Raw genomic sequence first — 16,275 nt, forward strand, 5'->3', positions numbered from 1 at the left:
TAGCCAGATGCAGACTTAAACAATGATTTTTACTGTTCGGTTTAATCGTTTTGTTTTTTCACTGTTCACTCTTTATGTTATTAGGTTTTTATGTCTACTCGTGTACAACACATTGTTTCAGCTGTGGTTGTTTATAAAGTGCTCTATCAATAAGTTATTTGATAGACACACGCACACTGTTCCTGCGTGAGTTGTGAACATTGTGAACACTAAAATGGCTTTAAGTAAATGTTTTGTTGCATAAAACAATGCTTATCCCTGTACTATTCTTTAATTCCAATATTCCTCTCATGAAATACTTCAGTACAGTTCAGAAATGTCAAAATAGGACAATCAACATACATGCCTCGAAGTAACTGCATATTTTTATTGTGTTAATCAAAAACAACCTGACATGACATTTCACAAAGACCTGGGAGTATTACAGTGTACCACGTTAACTTTGGGCTTCCACCATTCAGCGACAGGCCGCTCAACACACCACTGTTGCTTTGCCCTATATTTACAGAGCTCTCCTTCCCCCCCCAAAAAAAAGAACATATACACACACACACACACACATACGCACACTCACACACATATACACACTCTCCTTGTGAGCTACTGAGCAGGGGTGCGTCACATGGCATGGGACACAACAGGAGTGTGGATTGAAGGGCCGTCTCAACAACGAAGACTCTAAACTGGACACTGTCTTGAGGAAGAGTTTCTCCATTGGCTGCAATGTACAAAAAACACATTGAGGATAAGTTCTTTTCAGAAGAACATTAACAGATGTAAATCTACATTTATAAGAAAAAATAAAAATCCACCACAACATATCAGCTTATCTTTGCACATAAATACATAGGAATAACAATAATAATATTCAACATATTGTGCTTTTCTTTCATTCTTTCTTTCACCCGCTCTTTCTTTCCACCACACCATTGTCAAACGCGTTAGCCACGAACATTGGTCATGCAGTTTCAAGCACAAAATGACAGCCAGCTCAAAAAAGGGGGAAGCTTAACATCACTACCGAGGAAAAGTGATTATTTGTGAAGAAAAATATTCACACAGCTCACTACATTTTATTGAATTAGTAGTGAAAAGTCACTTGCAGGCATTGGCACATGTGTATGTTCAATCTAATCTGTGAATTTTCTCTTTCAATGTGTGGCATCAAAATATGTCCCTTTTCTAAGCCTCAGTCAGTTCAGTTCGGTTCAGTTCGGTTCAAAGAGTTAATTACATCTCTATGAAGAAGATATATAAATAACGACAATGACTCCATACATCTAAACTCCACCCACAGTCTATGCTGCCTTCTTATAACAAGGCCCGTGTGAATTATTCAACTCACCAGAGCCAGACGCACAGTTTAAACCTTTATATTCATCATCAGGGGGAGAAAAAAAAAGTGTTGCGATTTCATCAATGCAAAACATAAATGCATGTTTTATTTTACAAGGCTGGCCAGTTGCTTTCTTTCACGTGGGCAGACTATGAAAATATGGTACCACAGATAGGCTTTACGTCTGAGCCTGTACGCACAATGTACACGAATGGGCAGGATACACACACCATGTTAGCACAGACAACCAACAAACAAGGTTTTCTTTACAGGTAATACACAGAGTTAGACTAGGACATGGAGAAGGAAGACCTTATTGAACTAACTGTCCATTATGTAGAGATGACATCGTTAAGCAGCAAAAAGTCAATCATATTAACGACTGTAACACTACAATAAGAAGTGATTACAACAGTGTACAAAGTCTGATGGGTTTTTCTTTTAAATCTTTTTTTTGCAAACAGTGAAAATGCATGACTGGGAGCACAGAGGAGCAGCGTTCTGTGCATTTTACTGTGCCAAAGGAGGAATCTGTTCTCATATTATTTGCATACGAATTTGTCACAAACAATATATGCAGGAAGAGTGTCAGGAAAAAAAAAAAAGTACCGCTTAGAATAGGAAAAAAAATCATTTTCTCACTCATAAATATCATGCTAATATATATACTGTAGCCCAGAAACATGGGTTGTCATAGTCCACTGAAATCTATCCTCTTCCTCCTCATCCTGTTCACTGAATCAAGGCATCCCTTCGAAAACCACTGGATTTGGGATGCAAGAACCACTTTTATTATGAATTTTTAGATTATGTTGGCATATCTTTCATTCATTACACTTTATTGTGTGACATATTGGTGGAATGATTTCATCTGTACACCAGCTTTGTTCTTCTGCTGTAAACTTAATTTACTCTCACACCATGGGGGTGTGATTAGACTTTCCTTCTCTCACACTCTAGTGGTTTGGACCAGTGGATCAATATAAACATTTTGTTTTTTTGTTAGATATGGATGTCTGCCTACAACATACTGTTTACTTTGTGACATGTCTCAATGTGCCAAAGGAAACCCCTAAAAGAATTGCAGTTTAAGATAAACACTAAACATGTCGTTCACAGGTTGCTATCATCCGTATGATGTCGTAAATATGTACACACAGAGCCTGTGAATAGAAATTGATGAACCAGAAGCAGCACTGGAAGCTGAATGAGTCACCAGATATGATTCTGTTTTCATACTTGTTGTGCATGAATGTTTTTTTTCCAGTTACAGTCCATCACTTTAGTATGTTCCAGTTTGTCTTGTTGCTCCGTCGTCTTCTTGCTTACGCACGTCACTCCAGTCCGCTCTTTATGTTTTTAAAATCTTCGGGTAAGAAAAAAAAAAAGTGTTGAGGAGACTTCAACCATAAAGTTCAGGGTTATTCTTGCTGATGAGTGGCGTAGTCCAGAGTAGATATGCATAATGTGATCCATTAACCACCTTGAATGTGTAGCTGGTTTACTGTCGGCAAAGTTCAAGATATAAACATCCTCTGCAATGCGGCCCTCCTCCATACAAAGTCAGTGGCAAAGGGAATCACAAGTGGGTGCAGGTTTATTGCCCACAGATAGGTGGGATTACTCCCACATCTCTGCTAGTACAATCGACTATTCTAGTGGAGCAGTGTAAAGGGATCGTGCAGAATCACTTTGGGCAGTAAGGCAGCACATGCAGGGGCTGGCCAGTGGGACGAGGACTCAGGGATCAGGGAACCATAAAGTGGGGGCATCCATTGATAAATATACACAATAGAGGAGGTGGCGTGTGTGTGTGTTTTGTGTGTGTGTGTGTGTGTGTGTGTGTGTGTGTGTGTGTGTGTGTGTGTGTGTGTGTGTGTGTGTGTGTGTGTGTGTGTGTGTGTGTTGAACACCTCCAGGAGTTCTAGGTCTCTCAGTCTTTTACCTATCAGTCTCCTCCTTTCTTCTAGCATCAGTTCTTGTTTTCCCTCCCTCCACATCTCTCTCACCACCACTACTCGCCGGCGCTGCGTGGCGCTCTGGGGTTGGGCTTCCCGTCGTGGGTTCGGCGGTTCCTCCCCTTCCTTATCTCCTGAAGATGCTTCCACTTCTTGTTAGGCGGTCGCACCGCGGGACCCACTGGAGGGGCCTCCTTCCCTTGAGCAGCAAAAGTCTTGTCCACCTGCTCGCCGCCCGTGTTCTTGCGCGCCCAGACTTGCTCACAGATCTGGTCGACGGTGCTCAGGTTTGGGTGATCAACCAGCTGCATGAAGTCCCGGTACCAAAGCTTCTGATTGGTCATTGGAGGTCCACCTCCGCTGCGGGGGTCTATTCGAACAGGGGCATCGGAGGGCAGATTGGAAGTGGAGGAGGATGTCGATGGTACGATTTCCAAGGTGATGCCCAGTAATGTTTGGGTGAAGCCGTGCTCCATGGCGTGGCACTGGTAGATTCCCACATCTCTCTTCAGGACACGTCGAATCAGAAGACCCCTGTCCGTCTGGAGGATGCGATCGTCGAGACGAACCTGGATGACAGAAAAATGTAGAAGTTGACAATAGCTGAAAAATGTGTATTGTTTTGGATGCTTTGTATAAAATGTACGCAATAATCCAAAATATGCTCTTTCTGGTGCAACCGTATTTATTTCTAGAATTTCTAGATCCTCCAACTCCTAACTTAATGAGATACTTGACAACAGCCTTCCTCTCACCTCTTCTCGTGGGTTCTGTGGATGTTTCTGGAAGGTCCACGTGACTCTGGCCTGAAGAGATTTGGGGATGCACTCCAGGAAAGTGCTGCTTCCCTCAACGCCATACAGTTTCCTCTCTGCAACGCGGTGCTTATGATGGTCTGCAGAGGGAGGCAGAGACAAGAACATTTGAGGGTCATTCTTCTCTAAGAACACATGCTCTCTATTAACAACATGACCAGGACAGAATGAGACGTGCAGAAAATGGCAGGACAGGAGGAAATAATATTGCAAAGGTAAATTGCAATGAAACTCATTTGTTTGCTCAGTACAACATAACTCATTACTAAATGAACACTAATAATATAAAGTACCTGCAGGAATTTGTTTGCTCTCAGTTTTAATATTGTATTTGAAATGTTGAAGGTTAAAAAAAAAAAAAAGGATTTTCGAGCAATTGTTTCTCGATATGAGAATCTAAAAAAGAGATTTTTAAAAATGATATCAAAACCAAAGGAAGAGGCAATAAATCTTTGAACCTCGATGAGCAGGCAGATTACTGGGGAAACAATGGCGCACAAAATGCCACACAGCGGCCCGATCAGCACTTTGGGGCGAGCCCAAGCTCATCAGAGACAATTACTTTGACCTTCATTAATTTTCCACAATTCGGCTTGCATGCCACATGATGTAATCGTATTACTGGGAGCCCCTTCAGTTTGAGCGATTAGCCTCATTTAGTTGTGTGGCAGAAAGACAGAAAGAAAGAGAATACTGGTATTGTGGTCTGGAGCACAGAGGTCAATAGAGGTGAAAGAGAGAGAGGGGGGGGTAGATTGGATTGTTTGGCATGAGGACAGTGTGATATGATGCCAAGAGTCGTTGTGACTCGGCGCAGGATCAATCTGAGGCTTTGAACATGCATGTTTAACAGTCAGCCTACAAACCCAATTAAACCTGCCAGAGCTTACATGTCACGTTTCGTAACAAGAATAACTTATTTTCCCACCACATTTAAAGTCTTTCTAATCTTTCAATCATTGTTCCAGATACATCAGTGTGAGGGGAGTTATACCTCCAGAGCAGAGGGTGTTGGGGTCTCCATTCCTCACATCCTGCCGGCGGAAACGTCTGAAAGGATTTTTGAAAATTTAGACGAAAAATCACAATTGTTTTAAAAGTACTCTTAGAACGTGATCATGTCACGGTATCGCAGACCTCTTTGTGTTTGGTAAATAGCGAGTACAGGATGTTCCGTCCCAGGCGCAGTACGGGTCTCTGGCCAGGCAGCACTCAGCGCAGGCTTTCCCGTACACACTGCAGCGGTGGAGCGGCACCTGGGCGATCCCCGTGTCCGAGCCAACGTACAGTTGTTGCTGTGAAAATACAGAGGAGAGAGAATATCTCAAACATTGTATTAACGAAGCTAAAATCAGTCTGAATATTTTCTGTATGTGTCATAAACAATCAATAAGCTTCCTGTCGTTATGAAAACTTTCTTTGGTAATGTTGCATTGACTGTATCATCATTCCCATTCAAAGTGCAAAATAAACATACCCGTTTTGAGGAAATCTGCATGTTGATGATAGATGAGGCATCCTGAGGAGAATAGGATACACTAAATTAATTAACATTTTTCATACTGATCAAAACATTTTTCAGTTGGAATGAGCCATATAAAACGTTACTTTTGAATGATTTTATATTGATAATCTTGCATTCTTACTTTGAAGACCTCCAGCTCTTCCAGTAACAGCTCCTCCATGTTGTTCCAGCTTTCTTTGGGGACATTGATCACCTTTAGGACTGTTCCTCTGTCTGAAATCATACACAGAGAAACCTTTATACAACATTTTCCACAATCTAATTGTTCTTGTATTTAACACCATTTTCCATCTTCCACTGAACTAATTTAGATGTGAGGAGACTGAATCTGATCCCAACACACAAACACACACTTATTTTCACACAAAACCAGATAATTCCCACATAAGCTCTGCGCCCACAACATCACCGTGTCGCCTGTGAAACAATTAAAAGTGAACCGTGTTCCGTCACCTGTGCCGATGAACATGACGTCGTACTGTCCGTCAGCAGCGTTCACTCTGTCCACGGCGATCTGGGTGAAGCTGTAATCCACGTTTGTCCTCACAAAGATGGGCCGTCGGGTCATCGGGTAGACCGGGTTGTACATCAGAGGGTGGTGGCGTGCAAACTGGATCACGTCGTCTGGGAAACCCTTTGTGGACTCGAAGCTGCCGAATGTCTTGCTGGGACACTGATGGGGAGGAGTAAAGTCCATGTTAATTCAAATTCTATGAAAGTGATCTCAAAAAATCTTAACAATCCAAGATAATTAAAGATGTTTTAGTGTTGCATTTAAATGCTCTGTTGGAGTCCACATCCATGTATCGACAAGGTCCTCGCCTAAATCACACGGAAATCATGTTTTACATTGTTCTGAATGATTCAGCTACTATGCCATTATGCCATGAGAACCCTGGAGGAGTCCACAAACTCCGGTACATGTTCTCAACACACACTCTACAGAATGCCTAAACTTCAGCAGAAAATAATATATATGATGAGAAATCGTGCATCGACTGTGTGTGTAAACTGCAGCGAGGCGATCGAGTCATCAGAACTTCAGCTGGCCAGTCGTGCACAAAAGGCACAATTCAGCCGGTCACAGAGAAGTGATTATGGTGTGATGGGTCTCAGGGACTTGTGAGATTTACCCCGGGTCAGAGTCCAGCCTCTCTCTGTCTCTCTCTCTCATTAACATTCCACTCCTGAAGTTTCTAACTACTCACGTTTTGGGTTGTTTTCCTTTATTAATTGGCTGTTTTATGTATTAGACATTACATACAGTTCATGTGTTTTGAATGGTTAATACATTTTATGTTTGACACTGCTTAAAATGCTTCTGAATGCTTCTTAGTTTGAAAGCTTCCTTGAAACTTGATGATGAGTTCACTGTGGGCCAAAAACAATTAGGGATTGTTGGACTGTGGCAGTTAACAGCTCTGCATAACAAACACTGCTGACTTTATACTTCTGTGCTTGGCTAATTGAAAGAGCCGTCACGAGCACGTATCGATCGTACTGCTCGTGGAGAAGTTGTGGAAAGGAAAAGGTCTCACACACGAGATCCTGCTATAAAGAGTTATCACAAGGCTGACACATGCAATTCAAGTTATACAACATCTTACATCACTACAGTTCAGAGCTACAAATACAATTATGATAAACAGGCAACCCAAAAGTAGAAAAATGTGATGTTTCAGCTGTATGTAGAGATCAGTTGGCACCATGAAGCAAATGAGTGCACAACTTATTTGGCATTGGTCTGAAGTTTTTGTGCGTCTAAAGACGTTTTTTCATGCAGTTTTGCGCTTGTCAATCGATACAATGAAAGCACCTGTCATGTATCTGTCTGACTGTTACACATTGTATCATTAGTAATGTTTTTAAATATAAAGACTATTGTAACTTCAGTTTTTAAGATGTACTTGTATAACATATTGGGTAGTTTTATCAATTGTATAATCAAGGAATATTTCACGAGAGGAGTTCTTTAATGACGTTTCCTCAAATGTTTATTGCCAGTGAATATTATGTTTATGACCTATTGACAGTCCCATTGAAGGGTCTTTATAAGTATTCACATACCATTCCTGGGCGGGGATAGGGCACTTTTCCCTGGAAGGGGACCCACTGGTAGTTGGGCCCCTCTTTGTGAGCAAAAGGCCCCAGGAAGGCCCTCCGGATGTCATTCATTGAGTAGAGACACACAGCTGAGCCTTTAAATACACTGCTGCTGGGAGAGAGGGAAGGCTGGTTAGATATAACAAACAGATATTACTCACACACATGCACGCACGCACACACGCACACACGCACACACACACACACACACACGCACGCACACACGCACACACACACACACACACACACACACACACACACACACACACACACACACACACACACACACACACACACACACACACACACACACACACACACACACACACACACACACACACACACACACACACACACACACACACACACACACACACACACACACACACACACCAATCAACAATCTGAATGGACTCTGACCTGGAAGTAGAGAAGACGGTGTAGACCAGAGGGTTTTTTCTGTCCCTCGTCTGCAGCAGAAACACATCGCCTGAGGACACACACACACACACACACACACACACACACACACACACACACACACACACACACACACACACACACACACACACACACACACACACACACACACACACACACACACACACACACACACACACACACACACGGGTCAGGTGGTGGCAGTCCAGAGGTCAGAGGTGAGGAAAAAGATAAACAAACCCTAGACTTTGAAGACACATTTACTGTTTCCTGCTGCAGGCTTAAAAAGTTGTTCTGTGTTTTAAGTGGACAAAAACAAATCTCATTCTGGTAGAAGCATATCAGAAAACATGTTTCCTCAGTGTAGATTCCCATTTATCTCATGCCACATGTTAAATGATCATATTGAGCATTGAGTATAAGTAATGAAGTGAGTCAAAGATATAGAGAACAAAGTCATCACATTTGTTTTGAAGAACTGGAAGTTTTGCTTAAATGAAGGGGATGCTTCAGGCATATGTACCCTATGGTGAAACAGATCACGTTAATAGAGGTAAATTGTATTAGAAGAGAAAGCTATATAAGGATCTTTGATAAGCTCACAGTTGCAGAGCTCGATCAGAAACATCCTGAGCTGTTCAGCGGCAGCATAAACCACATGATGGGCCGTTAGGGAGACATTACATAATGAAAGGTTCTGCAGTCGTTTCATTATTCATTACATGATACCTTCAAGTAATTTGTCAATTTTGAAACAATAAGGCCTTTATTTTAAAGGAAGGGAAATGTTTTTCCTTTGTGAGTTACAGATCAGTGATTTCTTTTTCAACAGAAATGAGCAGTTCAGTTATGTTAACATTGATTCCACAAATGAAAGAAAAGTGGTTTCCAGCTGACTTTTTCATCTTATTTAGTTGTCTTTTTTTTTTTTTTTTTTTAAGGGAAAACACCCTGTCAAATTAATATCGTTGGTCTAGTTAAACAAACCAGACTGAACCAAATCTGGATTCCAAAGAGGATCTTTTAGTTTTGTGTGAAAACCATTAATGCTCTGAAATGAATCAGGCAGCTTTTACTGACAACTCGATGCCACTAACTCTGACACACCAATACCTTCCAGTGATGATTAGTCAGCTAACTGTCTAAGTTTCTCACAACCAGATGCAAAACAGACAAACTTTCACAAGCACACTTTATTTTTTTAACATATGCCAAACCCACCTATATTGTGAAAAATAAAACACATTGAAGGAATAAATTTGTGAGCATAGAGCATACATTAAAAGCAAACATACTCAGTCCATGAAATCCATATATTAGATATGTGGTTTTAAATTATTTCTTTGCATTCCCAAAAGTTTAAACTGTTAACAGTTTGAGGAATATAACTTAGTTTGTTGTATTTGCTGAGCTGAAATGAAAGCTCAAACTGAATTCCTGTGGAAAACAAGTCCAAAAATGATTGAGTCTATTACATGTGATCAAACTCTCTCTCTCTCTCTCTCTCTCTCTCTCTCTCTCTCTCTCTCTCTCTCTCTCTCTCTCTCTCTCTCTCTCTCTCTCTCTCTCTCTCTCTCTCTCTCTCTCTCTCTCTCTCTCTCTCTCTCTCTCTCTCTCTCTCTCTCGGGGTCCACATGGACAGAAGTAATGGGGGATCACTCTACCAACTGATGCACAGCCTGATGCAAACAATTATCCTATAAAAAGTCTTCTTTCATCCTCACAAATTTATTCTAACTTCACATGTCATGGAAACACATGATGTCTGGGTAGAAGTCCAGATGCTAGGTTGGAAAATTACACCTTTTCTTTTTTGAGTGACACTGAAAGGAAAGTTCCCGGAGCAGAGCTGTGTGACATCTGTTCAGGCATGTTAAGCCATTGACAAATGGGAACTTCCTTCCAGATCAAAAGCCCGTATGTTCACATTTACATGAGTTTCCTGCAGGGTTTGCATGTTCAGCATCAGTTTTCATCAAACCTCTGCAGGACATGTGTACAGTGTTGTAGAAATATACGCTCCGAGGACTTACGCAGTTCATCAAAGTATGTGTCGCTGCCATCGGCTCCCGGGACCGAGCAGATCAGACGGGTCTTGAGGAAGGTTGTCCATTTGTTCACCAGACTCCGCTGTCCTCCCATGTCATTCTGATTAGACAGGAACAGTTGAGTCATAGATGTTAAATTAGATTTGTCATGAAAAGCACACCGCCCCACTAAAACGTTCCAACATTTTTCCCAAATGCAGTTCATATTAAATTACTGGACAGTGATATTAAAAACATTTTTACCCTGCACAGCTGTCCAATCCGAGAATATGTTGACTTCCCCAACCCCTGAGCTTCAACTGCTGTTTCCCGGAAGAAGAAGAAGACCTTGTCGTCATCGGGGTTCTCACTCTCGGGGACCCAAAAGGAACCAATGAACTTTGGTTCTGGTGGACAGTCAAAGAGCATCTGTGTCAGACAGTTTCCCCTCAATGAGAAGCAGTTAACATTTAATCCAACACCAGCACTGCACACACACACACACACACACACACACACACACACACACACACACACACACACACACACACACACACACACACACACACACACACACACACACACACACACACACACACACACACACACACACACACACACACACCATTGAGCCAGCGTGAATCGTGCTGCTCAGTACGGATGGAGGGACGTTTCCCCAAACTTCTGAATATGGTGAAGTCCCGTCCCATCAGGTCTGTGGCAACGCCTGCGTACAGCTCATCACCTGAAAGACATTAAAGAATAACACCAGGACAGAATCAGTGATTTGGATTAATTGCATTGAACTTAGTAATTACAGCTAATTGAAGTGATATATTTAGATTGTTACAGGAGGTTCACTTACCCACGAGTACAGAGGCAGCATTATGTCGAGGATCATATGGACTCTTCCCTTTCCCATCCTCCACCTTGGAGGGATCAATCCTGAACACATGGTCCTGATAGAAGAAGAGAACGGGTAGGATTGCGAGTTCAGGGTTGTGGTTTCAACAGTACACGAAGGACATCTTTGATCTCCTCACAATGATTTACCTTCACGTTTTAAGATCAGCCCATGACGATGCTGATATGCTAACATTTCCAAGTACGAGTCACTGCTGGCTATCACATGTTAGCATTCGTTTCTTTACACACAAAAGCTATTGTCCAAGAGGTCCTTCTTGCAGTCATGTTCTCACTGGGTTTATACCCACACTGGCAGCCACTGAAACACTGTGGTCTGTGTGTGTGGGGCTGGAGAGCGTTTTATTCAAACTGAGCAGGAACAAGCAAAGACTGTCGGTGTAACTGCACCATATATTCACTTCACAACATATATTCATGTTGAAAGACTTATATTTGACCACTGTTTGTGTAAATCCTTTTGCTTTGGACGATTCTCACCTCCATCCTGTTTCCCACCTCCACAAAGGCACAGGTTGGGTGGAAGGCTCCGGTTCCACAGGCGTATAAGTGGGTGCGGTTGTAGTGGTGCACAATCTTCACGTAGTTCACACAGTCAGACTGTAAAACACATGCACACACTCTAAAGTCAACAAAATTTACGATGCAAATACCTTCTTTTTTAACTCGGTACTGGTTCAGAACATGACCTGTACCTTTAAAACAAAATCACTGAATGCAGAATCCTGTCATCCATTGTCATGGGTGTTATGGTAAACGTGGAGTCTGTTTGTTCTTTGGTTTTTTTGATGTGCATTCCTCACATAGCTTCACTGTCCACGGTCACATCCTCAGCACTACCCTCCGTACATTGTTGTGACAGCCTTTGTGTTCGGCCTGAACACACACACTTGTGTTTCATGTGTGGATTAAAAAAAAAATCATGCATACAACCACAATTTTCCCTCCAACAAAATGCACAGAGGTAAACGATATCTAAAGGGTTTACCGTCATGTGTTTTGTTATTCTTTGGTAACCTGCTTTCATGAGCAAGCTGAGATAAACCTACATGGATAAAGTAAACCTGTGTAATTATCTATTTTTAAATTCTAACAATATTATTTGCCATTATCATTTCTCATCCTTCATAATAACAGTTCTTTCTGCCTTTCTGTTCCCTCTCAAGTCTCATGGAGACCGCATGTTATTGACCCGCAGACACATCTGTTCATCTCAGAGTCAGGTTACCGTAAGCTGGCACTCTGGAGACGGCTGAACAACATTCGCTGCGCACTGAGCGAGTGGATGACATTTTAATTGCACTAAAACATCCTAGTTTAAGTCGTGCAATCTGCATGATTTAATATTGAGCTACGGTAATTAAATTGAGTACCACATCAGTCATATCCTGAAAAACATCATCTGATAATCTGTATTCCTCTATTTGCAAAAGTAAATCCATGTCAGTCCGATGCCTAGTTTTCCACAGACAGAACAGTGTATTGATCAGGTTACTTATTCAGGCGACCTCTTTACATCTCTGGAGGTTTAATTCTGCAGACTCGGATATCAGACCGTTGTATCACTTAATGGTCGAGGATTGGGACTGTGTGCTTCAGATGATAGATTGTTGTGATGCAAACTCCAAACAAATATTTTCATTACAGTTTTCACACAAACTAAAATACTTTTTTGAATCAACTTCTCCGTCGATGTCCGTCCAGTTTTTGTCTCAACGGCAACAGATGGGCCTCAAGAAACGTGGCTCATTAAACCTTCACACACACACACACACACACACACACACACACACACACACACACACACACACACACACACACACACACACACACACACACACACACACACACACACACACACACACACACACACACACACACACACACACACACACACACACACACACACACACCCTTCCGTGGTTTTGAACAAAGACCTGCCTTCAAACCCCTAAAAGCCACCAGGGGATTACAGATGGAGTTGTAGTTGTTGCTCTTTCTTTGTGAGCGTGCACACGTGAAGGCGTTCTACTGATCGATTTGTCTTTTAAACTGTAAAAACATGAGAGACCTTAGAGGGAGCTCCGAAGAGTCGGCACTCAGTGTCTAACTTTTTCCTTTTCCAACAAACACAGCACACTACCATACACCACCAACCTAATTCCTCAGAGTTCTCCTGTATTTAAAGTCCATTGTGCTGTAAGCTCTGTGGGGTGTGTGTGTGTGTGTGTCAGGGGGCAGAGAAAGGTGAGGGAGTCAGCTGAGTTTAACAAAGTGAATTCTTTGATGTGACAAAAGAGAGAAAGACTGAGCAGGAGGTGACAGAAAAGATGCTTGAAAGGCCTCAAACAGGCCTAAAAGGAAGGAGGAGAACAAGGACGGTGAGTTATGCCAGCGATCACAGTTCCTCGCTGTGTGTGTGAGGTGGCAGCAGCATTAAAGGGTTCACTGCCCGACCTTTGACCCTCCGCCACCTCATTAGTTGAAACACTAAGCAAATTGCATGCTGTGACCTCAGCGCAGCCGAAGCTTTAGTTCTTGCTGTCACGTTTAATAAAGCTGCATTGTTCTTCTGAGGATGTCTTTTACTCCTTTTCCTCTTTGTCTTTTCCACTCTATCGATGATTAACCCGAGCTTGCCATTTATTACATCGGCTGGAATCCACCAGGTCTTTCTGCTACTTCTTACTTCTTAAATAACAATCTTAGTTCACATTGCATGATTTCATAACCATTTGTCTTACTACTGTATGACCTTTTTTAATTTCCTTTTATTTGTAAGTTCCTTGTTTTATTATATTAACACAACCAACAAAAAGGCAAAAAGCATTAACTCACTTTTTTCTTTTGTTTTTAGCTTTTTTTGTGTGTGTTTTGGTGACTGTGATCAACAATGATGCAGGAAACTTTAATAAAGTTAATAGCTGAGAGTTTTATTGGACTGCTCAGTGAATATCCATTGGATACACCACACAGCACAGGAATGTGTTTGATCACATCTGAACAGCAAAACGTAGCTCGATCGATGTATTTTTTTTTTTTAGACTTATCATTTCCAGAATACATGATATTATTATTATTTGCTCTGAACCTATATTTTCAACAACATCCCAATGTTTCAGTGTTGTTTGCATGCTCAAATTCAATCCCTTTACAATGGTGAGCAATGGAGGCTACACCAAACAGAAAAGTTAATGATTTTCAAAAGCATTTTTGTGGGACAATCCTGATTTACATTTGACATAGTTGGTGGTCATTGAGCTGCTTCTCTGAATAGTAAATAAAGTCTCATTAAATACCAAGAAATATCAGCTTGGCAGATCTTTCAACTTTAAATACACATTGTTCTCTGGTGGGTAAAATCTAAAAAGTGATTTTATTGGTAAACCACATCACTGTTTTTATTCGTTCAGTTTCTGTCACTACGATATAACTGCAGGCAGTATATCAGTTCGGGCTGTAATCTGCACGTTTTCTGCTTCCTCAATGTGCAAAGTTAAACATTTATCGTACCGCTCAGCTGAGCTTGTGCGATGCAGAAGATGCCGGGTAGATTATTATTTCAAGACAGATCAAGAAAAGTTCAGCTATCAATTTAGTGCAAAATTATCGAAACATTTAGGTTGGTGAGAATCCAAACTCGTCTCCAGGGTCCAGCTATTACCATTGATTTGGTCCTTTGTTTGCACAACCTAAAGTAGTTTCTGCTGTTTAATTATGTCTGACTAGTTTATGTGGAAATGTTCTTAAAGCATTTCAACAAATTACTTATTCCTTTTATTTATTTTTTTCACTTTTAGAAAATGTTCTTGGGATGAACTTTGAATCGAATGAATAACAACCCATGCATCATAGCTTGGATACAGAGAAAGTGAGAAACTCTGGGCTGAAAAGCCGGCAGGAACACACAGTCCCTCACTTCTGAAGCTTTAAACACAGCCTCGGCCTCGCAGAGACGCCTCGCAGCACTGAATCAGACTGAGTGTCTGCATGAGCTGTCAACTGTTTACTGCCTCTGTCTGACTGTTTATGTGCGTGTGTCTGTGTTTGTCTTTCTGTGTCTGTGCATGTTAGCCGTGTTTCCTGTGGCATACGTGTGTGTTTGTGTGAGTGAACGAGGACGTGTTTATTGCCTCGTGTGGAGCTGCTGTGATAATGTGGTGGAGAACAAGTTCTTGTAGTCTAGTTTGTTTGAATTTACTTCAGTGCACGTAATATGTTTTCAAACTATTCTGTTACTTAATTCACAGTTGTGGTCATTGCAGAAACAATTGGATGCTTCCAGAAGGGTTTCTATAGACTGCGGGAGCTGGTGCCTCAACTAAAGAGTAACATTTTAATATATTTCCTAAAGATAGAAAGATAAACAAACATAAAGTACTTGATCTATATATAAAATCAAAAGCAAACTTTTTCTAAAATCACCCAAAACAAGCAACCAAGCAACACAGATTTCTTCTTCACTTGTCATCTTCACCTCCAGTCTCAACACTTAGTGTTTTATGTTGTATTGTGTCACCTCGTGAAGCATTTTGTGATTTTTATCGTTCAAAAGTGTTGCATGTATAAAATGTTCTGACTGGCCGACTTATATAGCAACATTAAGTTACAGGGCCCCATGAGGAGGATTCCTGATATAGAGTCGATGTCGCATACAGTGTCTTTCCAGCACATTGACCAATGTCCAATTTCTCTGGAGCCCCCTTTGGGTCCCAAGCAATAACCTACCCTGCCTACCTCCCCGTTGCAATGACTCCAGATATATTCATTATTGGTGTTAAAATATTTGTTCAGGGTACATGTAGGTTTTCGCTTTGCATCTGAAATCATTTGCAATCCCTCAAACTTCTCCCATTTGCAAAAATGCTCCATGTCCACCATACCATCACAGAGGTGTGATTATACTTTTATCCTTAGAGCATCATGATTTGGAGGCCTGGTAACTTAGCCGGTTATCTTGTTCACACTGAATCATCACCATGAAAGATTTGATCAAATAATTTCATCAAATCAAATCGTGTGCAGCCAAACTGTGGATGTAGAAACAACCACATAACTTTCACTCTTAATGTAAAAGCCTCCAGCTTGGCTTCGCTTGGATTTTAAAATTAATTTATTTACATTTAGAGGTTGGGTCTGCTGGTGA

At 41.4% G+C, this 16,275-nt stretch overlaps 1 protein-coding gene across 4 annotated transcripts in view; it reads right to left on the bottom strand.

Annotated features, from left to right (window-relative positions):
• Positions 1–362: 362 nt before the first annotated feature.
• Positions 363–16,275, bottom strand: part of sema3b (sema domain, immunoglobulin domain (Ig), short basic domain, secreted, (semaphorin) 3B) — a 75,856-nt gene continuing 59,943 nt past the window's right edge. For 3 of the 4 annotated variants that reach the window (XM_080496780.1, XM_080496778.1, XM_080496779.1), the window contains exons 5-18: positions 11,610–11,729; positions 11,071–11,164; positions 10,831–10,950; positions 10,470–10,612; positions 10,212–10,326; positions 8,158–8,227; positions 7,702–7,846; positions 6,088–6,307; positions 5,756–5,847; positions 5,587–5,628; positions 5,247–5,404; positions 5,104–5,159; positions 4,050–4,189; positions 363–3,863 (exon numbers count right to left, since the gene is read on the bottom strand). In XM_080496780.1, coding sequence (XP_080352906.1) covers positions 3,351–3,863; positions 4,050–4,189; positions 5,104–5,159; positions 5,247–5,404; positions 5,587–5,628; positions 5,756–5,847; positions 6,088–6,307; positions 7,702–7,846; positions 8,158–8,227; positions 10,212–10,326; positions 10,470–10,612; positions 10,831–10,950; positions 11,071–11,164; positions 11,610–11,729 — 2,028 coding nt within the window. In that variant the 3' untranslated portion in view covers positions 363–3,350. The remainder of the gene's footprint in view (positions 3,864–4,049; positions 4,190–5,103; positions 5,160–5,246; positions 5,405–5,586; positions 5,629–5,755; positions 5,848–6,087; positions 6,308–7,701; positions 7,847–8,157; positions 8,228–10,211; positions 10,327–10,469; positions 10,613–10,830; positions 10,951–11,070; positions 11,165–11,609; positions 11,730–16,275) is intronic. The other variant, XR_013936630.1, reaches the window with a different exon arrangement.

The sequence above is a fragment of the Blennius ocellaris genome (genome assembly GCF_963422515.1).
Source record: "Blennius ocellaris genome assembly, chromosome: 5".
NCBI lineage: Eukaryota > Metazoa > Chordata > Actinopteri > Blenniiformes > Blenniidae > Blennius > Blennius ocellaris.